We start from the raw sequence: 22,904 nt of genomic DNA, 5'->3' as shown, positions 1-22,904 counted from the left end.
AAAGCTGACTTGGGGTGGCTGTTGAAGAGGAGCTCTGACCAGGACCCAGGGCCAGCTCCTAGACACACAACCGCCAGGACTCCTCAGCACCCAGCAGGGTCAGGGAGCTCAGCCAGAGACCACCCCGTGAGTAGCTTTCTGTTGTTGCTTTATTTGGGGCCTCTTCCTCATTTCAGAAAACCTGTGTTGTATGAAACCTGTGTTCCTACCTTACCCCTTCCCCCCCCCCCCCCAGGGATGTAAGAAGCTGGGGGGCCTGTCTGGGGCCAGGAAATTGATACCATATGAGGAGGACTCCTAACGTATGTGAGGACAGCTCACAGGACGGCTCGGGGCTGGTGCGGGCCTCACCGTCGGACAGGACCGCAAATCAGCACTCACAGAAGGAAGTAGTCACCGACACGCAGACAGCCTGATGGGGGCGGCTCAGTGGAGTTAGCACCACGCTAGACCCAGGAGGCCAGGGCTCCGCTCCGTGGAGGTCCTGCTCAGCAGTGTTTACGAGTGTGCCCCGCGCCAGCACCCAGGTGAATCTCAGCACTGGTCACCCCATGGCTCAAGAAAGTCAGCCCCCCTCTTTCCCATTCAGCTTCCTCTTCTGAGAATCTTGGGCCCGAGACCAGCACTCATGGGCCTGTGGTGAGGGCTGGCGGGATGATGCTGGCACCGGATGGGTGTCCGGGCCCCGCAAATGGCTATGGCGGAGATTCTGATCTTCGCACCGTCGGCCGCTGCTGGCGAGTGCAGATGAGGAGGATGAGGCTGCAAGCTGTTTTCCCCTCGAATGCGTGGCAGGTGGACACCTCGAGAACACAAAGGCCAGGACTGAGGCAGGGGAGGGGCTCGAGAGGAATTTGGGCAGGCCCTGGGAGGCAGCGCCCCAACGACCCTGGCCCCAGCACTAATTTCTACCAATGAACCACATTTTGGTGGGTTAAGACCAGGTGGTTAAGGTGGGCAAAATGGTAGCGTGGCTCAGCTGAGCAGAGCCCTGCATGGTTCTCCTCCCTTCCCTCCTCATCGGGTTGCACCTGTCACTCTTACCCTGTGCTCTCAGATGTACGCAGAATGTTCTTTCGTTCATTCTTATCACAGCACCTTCAATGGGACTCACAGTTCTCACCCTACCGGGCTGGTCAAAGATGGAGTCTCGGTGTGTAGTGAGCTTCTCTCACTTTCCAGCATTGCACATCGAATCCTAGAGTCTCATACAGAGCACAGAACAGGGGAGGGCACCTGGCCTTCATGCCACCCTGGCTCCCCCTATGAGGGATGCCCATTGTCCAAAGGGATTTGATCCCCTGAAGTCCAGCCCTGTCCACTTCCCTCGTGTGCCTAGAGTCCAGATTCTTTGCCAAGATTTGAAACCACTGTGCCTTGGGTTTAAGCTCAGGATTGGGTTACCAGCCGGTAACTTCACCCAGAGGCCCCACCACCTCCCCAAGGCAGCAGAGCCCAGAATGTCAAAACTCAAGGGACCCGTGACCCTGGGACCATCTCTCCTGCATCCTTGGCTTTGGATCACTCTTCTCCCCAGCCACCTGGGACCCTGGCTTTACCTTCTCAGTGAACTCAGGTTTCCACAAAGAACAGAAAAAAAAGGGCTGTCTTCAGATAACTTCTGCTTTCTACCTCAACCCCTGCAAAACGTCCCTGGGCCAGGAGACACCAAGGCTGTTCTTGGAAGGGAGACAGGCAGCCGTATCTTACAGAGAAGGAAAATCAAGGCTCAGAGGCAATGGTGACTCATTCAAGGTCGCCTGGCCAAGGAAGAGTGCAGCCAGTGTCAAGTCCAGCTCTGTGGACTCCAAAATCTGTGCTATTGATCACAGGATCCTGTGGAAAACCCAAGTTCCCCTCACCAAGGCGTCAGGTGGCCTTGGATGAGCCACATCACCTTTTCTCTTTTTTTTAGATTTTATTTATTTATTTGAGAGAGGGAGCACGAGCAAGGTGAGAGGCAGAGGGAGAAGCAGACTCCCCGCTGAGCAGGGAGCCCGATGCGGGACTCGATCCCAGGACCCCGGGATCATGACCTGAGCCGAAGGCAGGCACTGAACCGACTGAACCACCCAGGCGTCCCTCACATGCAACCCGTAGTTTCTCCAACTCCAAAAATGAAGCAAAACATTACCAACCTGCCTCAAAGGGAAGCTCATTTATTTTCTTAAGTTCACGTTTACAGTGCATTCACTACGTGCTGGAGCTCAGCACTGCTGCCTTGTCCAGTGCTCTCAACAGCCCTGAGAGAGACACACTGTCACCACCCACATCTGAGAGGTGAGAAAATGAAGCTCACACAGGATTAAGACCTTGCCCAAGGTCACATAGCTGGTGGTAAATGGCAAAGCCAAGCGTCAAACCTGGGGCTGTCTGAATGCAGAACTGGCTATACCGCAGTGAGAACCAGCTGGGGACACGGGCGTGGAGAGCTCCTCGAAAGGGCTACGGTGCAAGGCACGCTCCAGGAACCATCAGCCTTCTTCCAGCTGAGCTCAGGAAAGAATTTAAGACCATTATTCCCTCTTCCCTCCATCTCCTCTGGAAAGATAGGGTCCACAGAGCATGGGGTGTATCCTGCCCCACCCCCAGGCAGTGAAGACCCCAAATGCCAAAGAAAGAAAAGGGCAGATCAATGGGGTAGACCAGAAGGGGAGGATCCCCCCCCACCCCCCCGTCTCATTAAAGCCAAGTGTGGGAAAGAAGGCTGCCAGGATCCCATCCGAATCGGGAGAGTGTTGGTGAGACCTCTGGGCAGAAATGAGTTGGGTTGGGCATCCTGTGGGCTTTGCTGCCTCTCTTCTCCTCCCCTACCTGCTCCTACTCCTACAGATGAGGCCCCCCATCTTCTGCTCACACAGTGAGTCAGAGGCGGCCCCTCCCACCACAGCTCCCCCCTCCCCTCTGCCCTTCTCTCCCTGGGGGGTTGGGTCCGCCCCAAAGTTCCTCTGAGAACTACAGCTGCGTTCACAGTGTTGCCTCTGCCAGACAGTGAATCCGTCCTCTGTGTGTCCCCGTGGATCTGTCTGGGTCCTGGGGGGGGGGGGGGGGGGGCGGGGCGTCTGACAGAGCTGAAAGCAGGGGATGAGAGCCTGCTGAGAACCGGGAGGGGGTGCAAGGTGTTTCATGGACCTTCTCCAAGACTTCACATGAGTCCTATCTTAATAGTACCCACTTGGCAGATGAGATCACCAAGGCTCAGTCACAGCAGGTAAATGGCAGAGACAAGACTCAAGCCCAGATCTGTGTTTTCACTACTTTCCGCTAGCTTTGCCCAACAGGGAGGGAGGTGTTCCAGAAGGTTCACACCAATCGAAGGTCATGGAGCTTGGTTCCATTTTTTTTAAAAATTAGTGAATAATTATTTTGCTACTTAAAAGATACTTTTCTCAGTGTGAGAGCTTTTTAGGATAAACAGAAGAATCAAAAGCAAAAGTTAGTGGTGATCAAACAAATGACGATCTAATTTCTCCCATCCAGGATGTTTATCATTTGGCCACTGCAGTGGCTTTGGCTGATACATGGTTTTACGTTGGTCTTATTCTTCATCGGTTATTATTTAATTTATACCTTTAATGAACCAGTGATTAAAGTCAGGACGCAAAAGGAACTCTGATGTCAGAAACACAAGGAAATAAGGAGAAGGAAGCTGATACCTCCCCTGCAAATTTCCCTCAAGATTCATAAATCGTGTTTATCTGATCACATTTCTTACATAGCTTATCAGGGAAATTCTTGCACTTCGCAAAACTTCAAAGAGTGTTAAAAAGAGAAAATAATATGTGCTCTTTCATCACCTGTGTCAGACATAAAGGTGATCTACGCCTGCAGGGCACATGGCAGAGAGATGCTTGCCTACAGAGACCTGAGATCTATTTTCTCTTGCATAAGACAAACATTAAGATTCTTCTAAAAAGGTACAAATAGGCTTTCTAAGCATCAGATGCCAGAATTTAAACCCTCCGGTCCTGAAAGTGATTTCCCTTCTCTTCTTACATCTCAGCCTATTTTAATGTCCATTTGGTCCCCCAATAAAACATCACTTCAAAATGTGTTCACCAACCATGCATTCTCTTCTGTCATTTATGTAAAGTAGATCAAGCACAGGTGCCACTTGGAAAGTGAGGAGAAGTTAGAATTTATCTTCACATATCATGCATATATTTTAAATGGTTTAAAATAAATGTGAGGGAAATTTTTGAACTGATACGCTTATTGAAAACAGTACATTTGACTTAAAATCGCTTCCTTCTTCACAGGCCATACAAAATCATGAAATGCCTCAACTAATTCCGCTTGGGGTTTCTAACATGATATATTACTGTGAAACAGTTCCTGAGTCAGAAGAGACTGGAGACATTCCAGTCCGACCCCCTCATTATATTTTATTTTACTCTTTCGTTTGGGGCATGATCCTCAGAGAGCCCAGCACATGGACAATAAACATAATGGTTAACATTCATTGAGGGTAGATTAAGTGTCAGCCAGGCACTGTGCTACTCATCTGCTACATGCCACCTTCCCCATTTACTCCTCACAACGGTGGAGGTACTTTCATTATCCCCATTTCACACATGAGGACGCTGAGGCTCAGGGAGGTGTGGCAATTTGGCCAAGAGACCACAGATGTAGTAAGAGACAGAATCAGAACTCACAACTGTGACTTAAGGCTGCCTCTTAAACCTCTGTCTGTAAATTCCTCCTTTTTTTTTTTTTAGATTTTATTTATTTATTTGAGAGGGAGAATGAGCAAGGGAGGGGCTGGGGGAGAGGTAGAAGCAGACTCTACGCTGAGCGTGGAGCCTGACACCAGATTTGATCCCAGGACTCCGAGATCATGACCTGAGCCGAAGTCAGACACTTAACCGACTGAGCCACCCAGGCGCCCCTTCTTATTCTCAGGCGCCTCTTCTTATTCTCAGCTGATCCTTATCTGTTTACTACCTCTCTTTACGGAAGCAGGAGACGGAAATCCAGGTCTCCTTGCAAGTTAGTGTACCAAGGGAATCAGTACACTGGGTCGGATCCCAAATTCCAGGCCAGAAATGGTAACATGCTTTCCTCTTCACCGCCCCGGGCCCCAAAGCAAACAGATGCACAAGTGCACGTTAATTCGTTCTGTCACAAAGGGGTAGGGGGAGTGTGCGTGAGCATCACCTCCCCAGATGTCTGGCTCATCTCTGGCTTCTCCTCATCTCTCCATGGCCTGACTGCCCACACCAGGTTTAATTCATTCATCAGCCTGCATCCAGCTATCCCTGGGATCTCTAGCCACTTTGTCACCACACAGACGTTAGTGGCCTTGAGCCTGGGAATCAGCCCGTTTCCCCAATTATAAAACGGGAGTGCTACCAGTGCCCTGGTTGGCTTGTCATGCAGAATATATGAGTTAATATGTCAAGTGCACAGAACAGTGTCCAGCACACAGTATACAACAAGCGCTCATTCAGTGTTACTTCCTATTATTGTCATGCTCACCACTGTGTTTCAAGAACTGTCCTCCACAGCTCTGTCACCCCACCACTCCCACCGCTGCTGGGAGAACCAGTCTGAATTGCGACCCCCACTGCTGCGACTAGAAAGAACCAGAATCAAGGTTAGGGCAGGGACCCCGCCCTTTAGGATCAGGGCCAGCCAGGAAGAAGTAGAGGAGGCTGGGGGAAGCTGCAGGTGATTCTGAGTACCCACCACTCATTTAACCCTTGCCTACTCTCTGCTGTATAGAGAAGCCCCCTTGAAAATCCTCGTCATCAAACACCTCTCTGTTCCCTGGTTATATGGCCTTGTTTGCCTTACATGTTTGCCCTACAGAGAGCACTTCATGGCCAGAAGGGGTAACCAGCCACTTCCAGGTGTGATTTTAACAATGCTCCCTAGCTGGGGCACCTGGGGTGGCTCAGTCGGTGAAGCATCTGCCTTCAGCTCAGGTCATGATCCCAGGGTTCTGGGATCGAGCCCCGCATTGGGCTCCCTGCTCGGTAGGGAGTCTGCTTCTCCCTCTGCCTCTGCCCCTCCTCACCCCCCCCACACCCACTTGTGCTCTCTCTCTCTCTCAAATAAATAAATAAAATCTTAAAAAAAAAAAATGCTCCCTAACGCCCTCCCACTCCCACCTCCCCCACCCAACACACACGCCACACCACACACTCTTCCCAGTGACTGAGAGCCAAGCTTTCACCCGTAGCAAGCTACCCTCAGGGTCAGGGAGATCCGTGAGCTGTGATCAGTCGTTTAGACTTTACTGTGACTGAGGCTTCAAAATTTTCTGTAACAAGTTTTCTTTGAAAGAGAGGTAGAGGCCTTTTAATTCCTATTATAAAGATGAAGGTGAAGGGCAGAGATTCAGAGTGACATGCCCTGAGTCACAGGGGCGCTCCCTGCTGGGACAGAACTAAGACACATGTCATCAGACAGCCCATCCTGAGACCCTGAACCCTGGGATCTGGTGAAGCGGGAAACAGGGAACCTTATGCTACTCACAGAATTTCAAGGAGCCCCCCAGAAAGGATAGAGGTCCCCAGGAGAAAGCTGGAGGAGCCAGCTGAGCAACCGGGAGCAGAAGGTCTGATGATTATGGGCCTGAGCCTGGGTTCGAAGTGGGCTCTGCCCTTCTGTATGACCTCAGACAAGTCACTTCATCTCTGTGTGCTCCTGTCTCCACGTCTGCAAACAGAGGCCATGATAACAGTACCGCCCCTCCCTTGCATATGGTGAGGATTAGCTGAATTCACAAGCAAAGCCATGCTTGGCACATAGCAACCTGCCGGTATTAAGGCACGGTCGCCCACAATCCCACCCCCACGCACGTCTACAGCAGGGCAGGCAAGGCTCTGAAAGGCTTGTCCTGAGTCTTCTTGCCACAGATTTTTTGAGAATCACTTCTGAAATGCTAAGCCAGGCATGCCCTTCTTGCTGATATATACTCCAACAGCCTTCTTTCCCCCTGTAAAGAGATCCGTTGTGTCCCCTTTGAAAATCTTGAAGAAGGTCACCCTCCTTGAGGATTTTCACAAGTATTGGAAGAAGTCCTTCAACCAATTCATTCGTCAAATATTCATTGAGAAGCTACCTCGTGCCAGGCAGTGTGCCAGGCACTTGAGACACAGCAGTGAACAAAACAGACGATGAGCACCTGCTCCTTTGCGCTGAGATTCTACTGCACTAGCAGTTAATGGTGGTGCTGGAGGCCCTGGTTGGAGCAAACAGTCCAAGGAAGAAAGGATGAAAAGGAGAGGGAAGAGATTGTTGCTCAAAGTATGGGAGAGATACCCCTCCTTCCAGGCTGGCCACCAGCATAGTGGCCTAGTTATGAGTTCTGACTCTGTCACCTGCAAACTGTGTGACCTTGGGCAAATCTGTCTAGCTGAGCCTCAGCTTCGTCATCTTAAAATAAGGAAAGCGGTGCCTGGGTGGCTCAGTCGGTTCAGCGTCCGACTCTTGATTTTAGCTCAGGTCATGATCTCAGGGTCATGAGATTGAGCCCCGCATCGGGCTCTGTGCTGGGCGTGGAGCTTGCTTGGGATTCTCTCTCCCTCTGCCCCCCCCCACCTCTCCCTCTCAAAAAAAGGTGGGGGGGGGGATAAGACAATCTATCCACAAGTGCAATGTACAGGATAAAGGAGACAATACAGGTAAAAAGCCTCTTAGAGTGCCTGCCACAAAGAAAGTACTAAAGGACAGTGACAAATTCATTTCCTTTACCTACTTTAACCACAATGACATATGGCAACAGGCTGAATGCAGAAGCAGAGATGAGAATCCAGCTGCCAGACAATTAAGAGGTTGCCCCGAAAGAAATTCTCATTAAAAATATGTTATTTCTGTTAACATGTAATAGGTTCATTCAACATATTTTTTTAAGTTTTCAGTTTTATTTTCTAATACAGTAAATAGTTAAAGATGTAAACCTACCTCAACAAGAGCCCTTTAGGGTCTGGGTAACTTTTAGGAGGGTAAAGGGGGTGCTGAGATCGCAGAGTTCAAGAACTGCTGCTCCAGGCTTTCCTGAGCTGGCCTTCTCACACCTCCAGCTCGTCTGCAACCTAACAACACTCCCCTGTCCCGTGTGGTTAACTGCACAGCTTCCAAGTTGGAAGCACCCTTTGAGGTGTCATCAGAAACCCACTGGTGGTGCAGAGGGCATCCTGAGAAGAGGTGTTGCCTGAGGTTACCCAGCCGTCACTCCCACCCCAGATGGGAGCCAGAATCCTGTCTCCCTGGCCCAGGGCTCTTGTCCAGACTGCAGGCTGACAGGTGTGGACTTCGTTAGCCCAGCCCCGTTAATAATCCATCAGGCTCCCCGGCACATTCCCAGCTTCACGTTCACTCAACTCCAAACATCCTGAATGGAAACAGGACCTTCTCCCTCTGCTCTCCTAACACTGTCCCACCCAACCCCCGTCTCTCAACCTTTCTCCTTGACCCCCCTCCACCAGCCCACGGGCATGACAGAGAGGACGTTGTCACTCTCGTTCAGTGCCAATTAGCAAAGAACTTGGGGAAGTGAGGAGAAAGCTGTAATATGCATGCATATCTTATATATATTGTCTCTATACTATATATTATAAATATATACAATCTGCCATCAGTGGAGGGCTCACTGTGTGTCAGGCACCGTATTAAGCATGATGCTATCTCAATTAATTCTTGTGCCTCACCACTACCGGTGGAGTATGTACTATTAGTTATTCCCATTTTACAGATGAAGAAACTGAAGAAAACAAGTGAATGACTTCATCTGAGGGCACAGAGCTAACACTTGGCTGTGCCAGGACAGGAAGTCAGGTCTGTCTGACTCCAAAGCCCAAGAGCCTGACTGGCAAATCCTTGGGGGTGAGGATATCAGGACTCCACCAGGTTGGTGGGGATAAGACTAAAATCTAGACCCGCTAATGTAGCGAGGGAGGCATTACTGAGTGAAATTCGTCCGAAGAGGAAAAGGCCAGAAAGAAAAACGATGCGATTTGCCCCTGGGGCTAAAGACCAAAGATTGCCTGCGACTGTTGTTAGGGCAATCAACCTGGGCAGGGTCATACATTCGATCCTGTCCTTTCACCATCCTGACTCTGTCATAGCACAAGGGCTCAAGTCCTAGCTTTACCCGTCACTTGCTGCGAATTTGGGATGATGTGCCTTCTCTGAACCTGTTTGCTCAAGAAATGCTACCTGCCTCAGATAACAGTCACAAGCCCTCCCCCACTGTGCACAACTGTCAAATATGATATGGGCATTATTAGTTCATTCTCTAAAAGAGAAGTTGGTGGAGAATAAGGTAGCTGAAAAAAGGAAGAAGATTTTTTTTTAAAGCCTCACTCTGTTCATCTACTTTATTTTTTTTTAAGATTTTATTTATTTATTTGACAGAGAGAGAGAGAGTTAGCAAGAGCAGGAACACAAGCAGGGGGAGTGGGAGAGGGAGGAGCAAGGAGCCCGATGGGGGGCTCGATCCCAGGACCCCGGGATCATGACCTGAGCCGAAGGCAGACGCCTAACGACTGAGCCACCCAGGCGCCCCAGGAGGAAGATATTTTAAAAGACTCAACAAAACTGTCCTGTGGGGAGTTTTCAGATTAGTTAGTTGATTACCAAGAATTAAAGAATGTGAAACAACAGGAAAGGAATGAACAAGAGTGCAGGTTCCCGGGGCCCCCAGCAAGTTTCTTAAATCTCTGGACTGCAATTTCCTCATCTGTAAAATACAGAAAATAATTATACCAGCTTTGCAGGGGTGTTTTGAGTTTTGTTTTGTTTTTTTAATGAGATAATGTGTGGAGAGCGCTAGTCCAAGGCCAAGCCTCATCATCATTATCCTCCGATCGTCTTTTCAAATAGCAGTGCTGGGGAGAGGGAGAGAAAGTGACTTCTCCAAAGAACCAAAGGGTGCCAGAGCCAGGCTCAAACCCTGAGCATCCGGTTCCAACTTGGAATCCTTTTCTTTCCACCATATCACACAAAAACACACTGCAGTTCACTCAGGCACCCGTGCTACTGCTTAATTGTTTTACATCATTATTTAATCAGCACATCAAGAATTCAGGTAGTAATAATTTCCCCCGTCACAGATGAAGAAACTGAGGCTCAGAGAGTTTGAATAACTTGCCCCCAGGTCACACAGCCCACCCCAGGCAGGGCTGGGATGTGAAGCCAGCGAGGTTTCATTCCAAAGCCTTGGCCCTTAACCTTTGCTACAGTGGAAAGAGGCCTCAGGCACCATTTAGCTTAATTCCTCCCAGGTGGGAGGCTGGAGATGATACAGACAGATGAGGAAGAAAGGTCCAGGGAGAATGAATGTCCAGACAGCAGGTGGTGGCCCCAAAGACTCCTGGGTGGGAGTGATGAATGGTGAGTGGACAGCGGACTTGGGATGGAATCTTCCAGCCCCACAGGACAGACTCATGAGAGGTGAGTTTCTTTTTTTTTTTTTTTTTTAAGATTTTATTTATTTATTTGAGAGAGAGAGAATGAGAGAGAGAGCACATGAGGCGGGGGGAGGGTCAGAGGGAGAAGCAGACTCCCTGCCAAGCAGGGAGCCCGATGCGGGACTCGATCCAGGGACTCCAGGATCATGACCTGAGCCGAAGGCAGTTGCTTAACCACCTGAGCCACCCAGGCGCCCGAGGAGTGAGTTTCTTTGCCAACCACTAGACGTTTGAGAACGGCCTTAATGATGATCCTTTGTGCCAATTCTATAAATTACAAATTCTTTCCTTAAAGGACTTGAGGTGGCCTATATTATGAATTAGGGCAGTAGAAATAAAAGCAAAGCATTAGAAACAACTAAAAAAAGAAGAAGAAGAAATGGATCAGGAACCAACCTTAGTTCTGAGCTTCCTGGCAGCTGACAGAAAAGAAAACACAAAGTCTCTCTGAAGAAGCCTGCTTTTTTCCCAATGGACATTTGTTCATTCATTCATTCATTTATTCATTTATTCAATAAGTTGATTTCAAAATATCTAAGTGCCTACTTTATGCCAGGTCCTGTACTCAAATGCTGGAAATCCCAGGAAAAATGTATTAAAGAAATTGGTCTCGGGCACCTGGGTGGCTCAGATGGTTAAGCGTCTGCCTTCGGCTCAGGTCATGATCCCAGGGTCCTTGGATCGAGTCCTGCATCCGGCTCCCTGCTCAGCGGGGAGCCTGCTTCTCCCTCTGCCTCTCTCTCTCTATGTGTCTCTTATGAATAAATAAATAAAATCTTAAAAAAAAAAGAAATTGGTCTTGGGGGCACCTGGGTGGCTCAGTCGTTAAGCGTCTGCCTTCAGCTCAGGTCACGATCCCAGGGTCCTGGGATCAAGCCCCACATCGGGCTCCCTGCTCAGCGGGAAGCCTGCTTCTCCCTCTCCCACTCCCCCTGCTTGTGTTCCCTCTCTTGCTGTGTCTCTCTCTGTCAAGTACATAAATAAAATCTTTAAAAAAACAAAACAAAACAAAACAAAAAACAAAGAATAGAAGGTTGACGGTGATCCATGCAGCAGGACTCAATGAGTTTCATCCACCTGGGGGGGTTGGGGGAAATCAGAGAAGGCTTCCTGGAGAAGGTGGCCTTAATATAGGACCTGAAAAAAAATAGATAAGATTTGGGCAAAAGACAATAGCCTATAGCCCAAAATTCCAGAGAATTTCCTTGCAACTTACAGCCAAGTGCTATTAAGCATCAAGGGGAACTGCGAGAAGAAATGTGGAAGGAAACCCCCATGATTCCCTTCCTACAGCTGGACACAGCACCAAGAGCCCAGCCTGCTGGGAAGCAGGTCAAGAAGGTCATGCAGGTTAAACAGGTTTTTATTTTTATTTATTTTTTTTACAGTTTTATTTATTTAAGTAACCTCTACACCTGATGTGGGGCTCAAACTCACCACCCCAAGATCAAGAGTCACCCGCTGCTCCGACTGAGCTAGCCAGGTGCCTCCAAACAGGTTTTTGTGTTTGTGATGGCTTGGCCTTCATGGTGGTAAAATGTCAGCTGAGAATCAATGGAGGGCTTTTATCTGCCTCAGCTCTCAGGCTGTAAAATCCTATAAACTAACTCAATTGAGTCACTTCCTGCCTTTCACTGGACATGTGCTGGAGGGCAGGCACAGTGCCACAAATTTAGTAAACCTCTGTTACTTATTCTGCACAACAATGTGATATGGGTGGTATTTCTCCCAGTTTACAGATGAATGAAACAGAGGCCCAGAGAGGTGAAGTAACTTGCCCAATTTCACACAGCCCATAAAGTAGAGAGCTGGATTTGAATCCAGGTAGGTCTGGTTGCAAAACCTGCAACACTGGGATTCAATGTGGTGAATATCCAGGAGGAGACCTAAGAAATCACCAAGTCTACCCACCTGGCTTTAAACACCAGGAATGCAGGGGCAGCTTGTTACTACGACATTCATTTTCTTTCCTTTTTTTTTTTTTAAAGATTTTATTTATTTGCTTGACAGAGAGAGAGATAGCGAGAGAGGGAACACAAGCAGGGGGAGTGGGAGAGGGAGAAGCAGGCTTCCCGCAGAGCAGGGAGCCCGACGCGGGGCTCGATCCCAGGACCCCGGGATCATGACCTGAACCAAAGGCAGATGCTTAACGGCTGAGCCACCCAGGCGCCAACTATGGCCTTCATTTTCACTTCACACTTTCAGTTCAGGTAGGAAAACCCCCCAGGGGCAACCCCCTACTCCCTCCCACCCCCATGCCCTCACCTGAAGGTTCCCTTCCCACGCCCTCAGCCTAAGTCAGGCTGCAGGCTGCGGGGCACCCGCCGAGCACGGACAGACACGCTGTCTGAGCAGAGCGTGTCAGGTACTTTGGGGGCTTTGGCATTGTTCTTAGGTGGGGATGGCACTTGGTTGGTGGGTCGGTTCTCTTTTAATCATCCTTTTGTACTGAGGTCACAAAAAGGTTTTGTGTGCCTCGGTGCTTCCCACTATTTGGAACTCTCCTGACACAGGGATAAAAAATATGAACCCTTTCCCCTGACAAAGGCACAGATGTAAAGTCTTTGGCACACCTGGGAAGGATGGAGACCCCATCACAGCTGACCCAGTGAAAAAGCCCCAGGAGAGGCCATCCGCCAATTGGTTTTTACAAGGAGAATGGGACAGGTATTGTCCTTGTCATTTGGTATGTAAGAAAAGGGGCTCAGAAAGTTGAAGGGACTTGCCCAGAGTCACATGACCAGCCATGACAGAGGGTGGAACTAAGTGCCCCTGCAGAGTCTCCCTCCATGCTGGGTACTCAGATGCATCCTTGCCCTGGAAAGAGGCCCGTCTGAGGAGCCAGATACTCTGATTCCAGAAGGTATTTCTATCTGCCCACAAGGAAACCAGGCAGCGAGCTGGGTTTCCTGTTGCTCTGTGCATCCTATTGCTGTCGGATGTTGTCTCGTTAGGCCCTCCAACCAAAGGCCTGCATTTCCTGCCCTTAACCTAATCTGGACACCACCACAGGTCAGTGGCCACACCAGACCTGGGTGAAGCTCAACATGCCAGCAGCCACCACGCTGGCATCCCTTTTCTAGGCCGGACTCGGCGTGGGGTAAGCCATTCCTGGATGGGAGGGGGCTGTTTTCTAAGGGAACTATGGAGAGCGGGGGAGTTTGGCTGGGGCAGCTGGGTGCAGGGAGGAAGCTTCCAGAAATGGCAGGGCGGGGACATGGGAACTGAGAAAGCCTTGCACTGTCTGTCACTCATTCGTGACCAGGGCTGAGAACTAAACTGGCACTGTTTCCTGTCTCAGCTCAGGTGTGACTTTGGCAACACTCAGCAATTGCTCTGTCTCAGGCCAACGCCCCTTCTCAGCTTCTGTGGGCAGGGTCACCTCTGCGCCTACAGAGCAAGGGTCTTGTCTTCTGATTTGGGGGATGTGAAATCTAGTTCCAGCTCCACTGCCGTTTTGTTGGGTGACATCAGGAGACTACATCCCCACCCTTGGACTGTTTTTTCGATGCTAAAATGATGGAGCTGAATTAGATGAAGTTTTCGATCTGCTCCTCAGACTGCCTTGAAGAGAGGGCATGGGTGATATGAACGCAGATTTTACCTGACTTAGGAATAGGGGTTCCATTGATTGTAAAAATTGTTCTGCTCTCTTAAAATTTTTAAAAACAGGGGTGCCTGGGTGGCTCAGTTGGTTAAGCGTCTGCCTTCGGTCAGGTCATCACCCCGGGGTCCTGGGATCGAGCCCCACATCGGTCTCCCTGCTCAGCAGGGAGTCTGCTTCTCCTACTCCCTCTGCCATTCCCCCTGCTTGTGTGCTTGCTCTCTCGATCTCTCTTTCTCTCTCACTCTCTATCTGTCAAGTAAATAAATAAAATATTTTCTAAAAAATTTAAATATACTGGATTATAATAAGGACTGCCATTTATCGAGCTCTTGGGATATGCCAGGCATATTATTCTTAATAACGTCACACAGTACGTGAATTATCCCCATTTGAAGATGCTCATAATAATAATAATAAGCACTTCCATGTATTACATTAATTTACTTAAATCCTTACAAAACCCATCTTACAGATGAGAAATGGGAAACCCAAGGCATTTGGTATCTTGAACAAGGCCACCAGGTTGGAATTTCAAGCTACAGGATGTGCTGCCCTCCCCCTTACACTCTTACTTGGGGTCCACTCCATTTGAGGCAGCCCCTTTCCATCCAAATGGGGTTCATTCATTAGGGAGTTTTTGAGCACCTACTGTGTGTAGGCATTGTGCAAGGCACTGAAGACCCAGAAATAATGAAGGCCCAGTCTCTGACCTTGACAAGCTGTGGGGCCTTTGCCAAGTGGTTTAATATCTCCGAGCATGCTTTATCTGTGAAATAACAATACCCATAATTTTTATTTTATTTTATTTTATTTTTTAGATTTTATTTATTTAGAGAGAGAGAGAGCACAGCGGGGGGTGGGGAGGGACGGAGAGAGAGATCTCAAGTAGATTCTGCGCTGAGCATGAAGCCTGACCTGGAGCTAGAACACAGGATCCTGAGATCATGACCTGAGCTGAAGTCAAGAATCTACTGCTTAACCAACTGAACCCCGCAGGCGCCCCTTATTTTATTAAGTGAGCTCTACACCCAATGTGGGGTTGGAACTTCCAACCCTGAGATCAAGAGTCACATGCTATATTGACTGAGCCAGCCAGGCACCCCAATACCCATAATTTTTATATTATAAAGTTGTATGGATTACATTAGATTGTGGCTGTGTAAATTACTTTGTAGAATTTAAAGTCCATACAAATGTTGGTTAGTTCCGTTATTAATCTGGTTGGAGAAAAGCCTAGTGAGGAACTGGTTACAACCTAAGCACGGTAGGGTGGGGAGCTTCCTGAGTGACAGGGCATCAGGGAAGGCTTCACGGATTGAAAGATGAGTCCAGAGGCAAGGTCAAGAAAGAAGGTTGGCCAGAGAAAGGAAGCCTGGGACGAAGGTGTGAGCAAAATGGCAAGAAAGTAGAACTATCTGGGAAATGGTAGAGCATCCGGTGGAGCACGGAGAACTGGGCGGGGCTTCCGGCAGCGGCAACAAGGCAGTATGCCCTCCCCTGGCTGTCCACGCCCAGTACACCATGTTGGCGTGGGCCCGCGCTGACCCTTGAAGACACAACGGGAGACACCTGTCATTTACAATTTCCTAGTTGCCACACTATAAATAATAAATAAATAAATAAATAAATAAATAAATAAATAAATAAATAAATAGATAGATAGATAGATAGATAGATAAAAGGAACAAGAGAATGAAATGAACACTCTCGTAGCCGTCTCTTCGGTCATACGTGTCAGGGTCCCTTGCGAGCATAGTCCCAGGAGTGGAGCTGATGCATCCAAGGGCGGAGGCACGTGGACCACACCAGATTTTGCTGAACTGCTCTCCAAAGTGGTTGTGCCAACTTACCCCTTCCCAGGGCAGCGCTGAAAGTCCTCCTTGGTCCGCGCCTTCTCCAGCACTCTATCATCAAGTTGAGTTTTTTTACCAATCTGATGGGAGTGAAACTTGCATTTCTGTGGTTGCTACTGAAGTTCAACAACTTTTCAAAGGATCATCGACCATTTCTCTTTCATGCCATTATTATTCTTCTGTGTGGGTTCTCTTTTTTCTTCAGAAATCTAATGGAGGTTTGACTGTTTCATTATTTTTTCAAAAAACTGGCTTCAGTCTTTCCAGTTTTTTCTAGTCTCCATTGCTTTCCTATGTCATTAATTTCTGGTCTTATTATTACTGTCTTCTTCCTTCTTTGTGTTTACACTGTTGTTCTTTTTCTAATTTTGTGATGTTTAGCACATTCGTCTTTTTTCTTTTCTAATATGAGCACAAAGGGCTATACATTTCCTTTTCGTTGATGCTCAGATATATCCCACAGATTTTAATGTTACAATTCTAAGTATTTCCTACTTCCCTTTAGGATTCTTTGACCCAAGAATTATTCAGCAGTGTGTTTTTAAAGCTTTGTATTTATGAAGTTTGTTATGTTGTTTAAGTTCTTGATATTTTTAACAAATTGCACTGTGGTCAGAGAACATGGTTTGTATGTTACAGATTATTTTAAATTTATTGAAATCTACTTTTCACCCAAGACTTAGTCAGAATTTATTGACATCTACTTTTCACCCAAGACTTAGTCAGTTTTGATAAATGTCCACATTTGCTTGAAAACAGTGTGTATTCTCCAGTTATTGGGTGCTGAGTTCTATATAGGATTATTTAATCCAGGTTGGTTTTTTTTTAAGATTTTATTTATTTATTTGAGAGAGAGAGAGTGAGAGAGAGAGAGAGAGCACATGAGAGGGGGGAAGGGTCAGAGGGAGAAGCAGACTCCCTGCCGAGCAGGGAGCCTGATGCGGGACTCGATCCTGGGACTCCAGGATCAGGACCTGAGCAGAAGGCAGTCGCTTAACCAACTGAGCCACCCAGGCGCCCTTAATCCAGGTTGTTAATTGCATGTTCAGATCTTATACATTCTATTAATTAGTATGTTGTCTGCTTAATCTATCAGCTTCTGAGAAAAGAATGCTAGAATCAGTCACTATTCAATTTCATTTCACTTCAAGTCCAAAATTATTTATTGAGTACCTATTATGTATCAGATACTATTCTAAGACCCTATATCAGAGGACAAAATAGTTCCTTGACCTCACGGAACTTAGATGCTAGTAGAATAAACAGACAACAAACAATAAAACATAATGAATAGGTAAGTTTCGTAGGGTAAAGTATATGTCAGAAGGTGATAAGTGATATGGGGGGAAAAACATAGAGCAGAGTGAGGGAGACCAGAAAAGCAGGAGCGTGGGGTGAGTTTCTGTATTAGAGTGGTAGGAAAGATGTCATTGAAAAGGTAAAACTTGAGCCAAGACTTGGAAAAGGTGAGAGCCTGAGTCAAGCATATATCTAGGAAAAGAGTGCTCAGGCAGAGGGAACAGCCAGTGCAAAGGCCCTGTGGCAGGGGGTTGGACCCATCAGGCAGCCAATGTGGCTAAAGCTGGCTGACCAAGGAAAGCATGATATTAAGGAGATCAGAGAGGTGATAGGGCCAGAACACATAAAGCCTTCTAGGCCACGTAAGTACCTTGTTTGGCTTTTACACTAAATGAAATGGGCCCTACACACGGTTTCGGACAGAGGAGTAGCATGATCTGACGTATTTTAAAGGGATCAGTCTAGTTGTTGTGTTGAAATTAGACTAAAGATGGGTCTGGTTAAAAGCAGGGAGCCCAGTTAGTAAACTATCAAAGTCAACCAGGTAAGAGATGATGCTTGATTTTTAAAAGCCTAAGATAGCCTAAATAAAGCTTCATCTCCATCTCTTTCTTGGCTTATGTTACTGTCATTCACAATTTTACTTCCATTTTGTTTTTATACCTTCCAAATCAGTCATTAGCATTATTATTATTGCTTTATATAGACATTTGTTTTTACTTACTCATACATTTAGAAACTTATTCACTCACAATTCCTTCTTGCCTTTCTGTTCTTCCCTCTATGAAGAATTTCCTTCTGCTGATGGCATACCCTTTAGATGTTCCTTCAGTAAAGGTCTGTTTGTCAACAACTCTACTTGTATTTCTTTAGTTTGAGTTATAGTTTAGTTCCACCCCCCCCTTTCTTCTGGCTTCTGTTGTTGATGTTGGAAAATCTGGTTTTAAAGTTTCATTATGATTCATTTGCTGGTATTGTGTCTTTTCCCTCTGATTGCTTTTAGTTTTTTTCTCTTTGTCTTTGGTGTTCTGAAGTTTTATTATGATATATATGATAATTCCACAAACTAATGTGGAATTAGTTTGTTTTTAAAATTCTGCTTGTAGGGGCACCTGGGTGGCTCAGTTGGTTAAGTGTCTGCCTTCGACTCAGGTCATGGTCCTGGGGTCATGGGATCAAGCCCCGTGTCAAGCTCCTTGCTCAGCAGGGAGCCTGTTTCTCCCTCTCTCTCTGCCCCTCTCCCCTGCTTATGTTCTCTCTCTCTCAAGTAAATAAATAAAATCTTAAAAAATAAATAAAATAAAATAAGATTCTGCTTGTAGTTCACCGTGATTTCTGAATCTAAGGAGAATTTTGGACAATTCTCCACTCTCAGCAACCCCCTCTATGGCCTCCCCAAAGCCCACCCCCACTTCTATTTTTCCCTTCTGAAACTCCATTTGGAGATATTTTAGGACTTTTCATTCAATCCTTAACCTCTCTTTTACCTGTCCCATCTCTTCGTCTTTTTGTGCTGTGTTTTGAGAAATCTCTTCAGATCTACCTTCTGGATCAATGCTGTCCAACTAATCTGTTCTGTTCTTTCGCCTACATTTAAGGGTTCTTTTTTCAAAGACTTTATTTTTCACTTCTAGAAATTCTACTTGATTCTTTTTCAAATCTGCCTAGGCAGTCTCCCATAATGTACTCATGGTTTTGATTCCTTATTGTTTAATTACATTAAACATATTCCCAAGAATGACATGAAGTCCTTGAAAGTCCCATTCTACTGTCTGACATTTCTGTGAACTCTTGTTCACATGTCCTTATACATTTTGTTATTTTGCATTGGGAGCTCAAATTCCATGGGCCGCTTCATGTGGGAAACTTGTGTGACCTGGCTAGAAAGTATATTCCTCTGGAAAAATTTCAAGTTTGCTTTCTAATAGTCTCTAATGATGTCCCATACAATATTTGGGTGCTCTGGTTTGGTGTTTCTTAATATTTAGAACATACTTACAAAAAAAAAAAAAAGATTAGTTATCTGACATTCAGATTTATCTGGATTCTTATATTTTATCTGTCAATGCTGCTGGTGTGAAGCCAAAGTCTTGTCTTTGTTGTTAAAACTTCAGCATCTTGGGCGCCTGGGTGGCTCAGTCGTTAAGCGTCTGCCTTCGGCTCAGGTCATGATCCCAGGGTCCTGGGATCGAGCCCCGCATCGGGCTCCCTGCTCAGCGGGAAGCCTGCTTCTCCCCCTCCCACTCCCCCTGCTTGTGTTCCTGCTCTCGCTGTGCCTCTCTCTGTCAAATAAATAAATAAAATCTTTTAAAAAATTAAAAAATAAAAATAAAACTTCAGCATCTTACTTATCAAAGTGGGCACACAGAACAAAACAGAACAGAATACCAATGAAAAAATCCCCTTCATCTCATCATTCTGGCTTCCATTTTTTCTTGGTTTTGATTTCCTCTTGGTTTTTGGCCCTTGGAGATTTCTCTTACTTTCAAAGGGAAGTCTCAGGATTGGTCTTTTTGGAAACAAAAGACTAAAATCCTCACAGGCCACTTCTGCTTCTTGAATTCCCACATACCTCTCCTAAGGCAATCAGGAAGGAAGATCTAGTGACCCAGTAGAATGGAAAGAGGGCAAAATATAAAGGAACAAAATATAAATTGCTATTTCAGTATACGATTCATCTACACAGGTAAAGGGTTTGTCTAGAGCTATTGGTTGTGTGAAGTCATTATTGCGCTAATTGAAAAAGACTCCTTTCTTCTCATTGTACTACAGCAAAGGCTTCTTGGCAAGCCCAACAGGAGCCAAGGGACCCACCACATGGAGAGACGCTGGGTGATGGAGGCAGCCAATGGCTGTAAGGATGGCTTGGATTTCAACCCCATGAAAGAGTACATGGTCCTGAACAGTTCCCAAAGGATAGCTGTTGCGGTGCTGTGTACCTCCCTTGCCCTGCTAAGTGCCCTGGAGAATCTGGCTGTGCTCTACCTGATCCTGTTCTCCCACCGGCTCCGCAGGAAGCCCTCATACCTGTTCATTAGCAGCTTGGCTGTGGCTGACTTCCTGGCCAGTGTGATCTTTGCCTGCAACTTTGTGAATTTCCACGTCTTCCATGGCATGGATTCCAAGGCTGTCTTCCTGCTGAAGATTGGCAGTGTGACCATGACCTTCACAGCCTCTGTAGGCAGTCTACTGCTGACCGCCATTGACCGCTACCTCTGTCTGTGCTACCCACCTACATACAAAGCCCTACTCACCCGGGGGAGGGCACTGGCAACTCTGGGGATCATGTGGAGCCTCTCAGCATTGGTCTCCTACCTGCCCCTTATGGGATGGACTTGCTGTCCCAGTCCCTGCTCTGAGCTTTTCCCCCTGATCCCCAATGACTATCTCCTGGGCTGGCTCCTGTTCATTGCCTTCCTCTTCTCTGGCATCATCTACACTTATGGGCATGTCCTCTGGAAGGCCCATCAACATGTATCCAGCTTGGCTGAACACCAGGACAGGCAGGTGCCAGGAATGGCACGAATGAGGCTGGATGTGAGGTTGGCCAAGACCCTGGGGGTGGTGCTGGCTGTGCTTTTCATATGCTGGCTCCCAGTACTGGCCCTCATGGTCTACAGCCTGACTACCACCCTAAGTGACCAGGTCAAGAAGGTCTTCGCCTTCTTCTCCTTGCTCTGCCTTGTCAACTCCATGGTCAACCCCATCATCTATGCCCTGCGGAGTGGGGAGATCCGCTCCTCTGCCCACCACTGGCTGGCCCAGTGGAGGAAACATCTGAGGAGACTCGGGCTTGAAGGAAACAAAGAAGTCCCAAGGTCCTCAGTCACTGAGACAGAGGCTGATGTGAAAATCACCCCATGGCCCGATTCCAGAGGACTAAACTTTTCTGAATGCTGATGAGTCCTCTTTCACAGTTTTAAACAGAGTCAGAATCATTTCACTCCCTGGAGGAGAGAGAGCAGCCTTGATCCTATTGTCTTACTTGAGCCAGGCCCCAGGGGCTTGGACACTTACCCCTTTTCGCTGATGACTGACGGTAATGACCCTGGCAGGTAGCCTGTCCATGCCTATTTGCACACAGACTGTTGGATAGCTAGACCCTGTGAAGAGTGGTGCTCAAGCGAGAGGCTTGAGCAGGCTCAGTGCACGTTTGGGTTAGGAGAACCTCCCTAACAAGATGGCTTAGTGCTTGCATCCTCCAGAGACCACAGGAGCCAGATGGAGCCTTCAGGCTCAGCAATGAGGGACTCAGAGGAAATCTGAGAAGATGAATGGATTATTTTCCTGGCATCTCAAGATGTCAGATGGGATGGTTGGCCAACCCCGTTCTTGCTTGATTGTTGGGACCTCCTTGGCTCTAAGGCAACAAAAGACCCCGTTTTCTGGTCACCTTTTCCTACTGAGGATCAAAAACTTTGATACAATAAGGATCAAGGGTGTTGATCCACCTCTTTCACAGCTAATTGACAGGCCTCTAGTTCAGGGAATCTTGTTATTAGGGCAATGGCCCCCCTTGACATCCTGATAATCTCCATTCACAGCCACGGTGACTTCCTAGGTCCCTGGGGAATACAGGGGAGGCTGGGACTGGTTGACACACAGAATTTTCAGAGAATTTTGTGGACCTTCTGAAGTCCTTCCACTGGAAGCAGGCAATGGCCCAGTCTAACTCCAAGAAAAAGGAAGACATTCACTAAGATTTCATAAACCCCCAAATTGTTCCCAGTTGCCCCTCAGTTGAGCTCCTTTGTCTCCTCCACACCCATATAACAAAAAATAAACAGAGCAAGTGGGAGGAGGGGGAAATTCCCTTACTACGTGCCAGGCATGGGACTGACATCCCACAGTCCATTATCTCCAGCAAGAACATAGCCCCATGCTTTTGAAGATTCCAGGACATCCATATTTTACTTATCAGGGAAGGTAGGCTCCTACCAAAGCAGCTTACTTAAAACAATAGGCTAGAGAAATTGTTGGTGCGGAGGATAACAGAGGAATTCTAATGCAATTATGTGGGACCATAGAATAAAAGGAAAGATATTGATTAAACATGAATATTAAAAATATTCATTTACTATTTACAAGACAAGGTGTCCACTATTTATTCACTAATGCACCCCTCTCACAAATACATGCCAGGCTTTGTGCTAGGTCCTGGTTGTGCAGCCATAAACGAGACTCTGCCCCTGTCTAATGGGGCTTACATTCTACATTCTAGTGGGAAGACAGCCACTAAAGAAGATAATTACTGGTGGTACAATGAAGGAAATCATCCAGGTCGTATGATAGGGATTCATTGAGGCAACTTTAGGTAGGGTAGACCTACTGTGTGCTCTGGACGTAAATGCCACAGCTGGCTTTTATAGAACCTTTACTATGTGCCACGCACTGGGATAAGTGCTTTCAAATGAAGTGTTTTACTTAGTCTCCACAATAACTGACCGCAAGGGTCCTGGTACCCTCATTTTATGGATAAGGAAACATTTAAGAGGCAAAATCACTTGTCTGAGATCACACTGCTGATATGTACCCAAAGCTGGGGTTTCCACAGCCTGCCGCCTTTACCATTACATTAACCTCTTGGCTTGGTTCAGCCAAATGCTGCTTGATTACGAATAATACTTGATTTCTATAACATCAGATTGCTGCAATCTTAACTCACCATTTTTTCTCAACCTACTTCATTTTATGTCCTGCTCAGTTGGTGGAACATGCCACTCTTGA

At 47.2% G+C, this 22,904-nt stretch overlaps 1 protein-coding gene across 1 annotated transcript; it reads left to right on the top strand.

Annotated features, from left to right (window-relative positions):
* CNR2 (cannabinoid receptor 2) lies at positions 1-22,845 on the top strand. The gene is made up of 2 exons (XM_027576194.1): positions 1-126; positions 19,950-22,845. Exon 2 carries the CDS (start codon positions 19,995-19,997, stop codon positions 21,075-21,077), a length of 1,083 nt encoding a protein of 360 aa, XP_027431995.1. The 5' UTR covers positions 1-126; positions 19,950-19,994; the 3' UTR covers positions 21,078-22,845.
* The last annotated feature ends 59 nt before the right edge of the window (positions 22,846-22,904 follow it).

Source organism: Zalophus californianus, chromosome 4, assembly GCF_009762305.2.
Source record: "Zalophus californianus isolate mZalCal1 chromosome 4, mZalCal1.pri.v2, whole genome shotgun sequence".
Lineage (NCBI taxonomy): Eukaryota > Metazoa > Chordata > Mammalia > Carnivora > Otariidae > Zalophus > Zalophus californianus.
The sequence above is the reverse complement of the archived record's forward strand: the minus strand, read 5'-3'. Positions and strand labels throughout refer to the sequence as shown.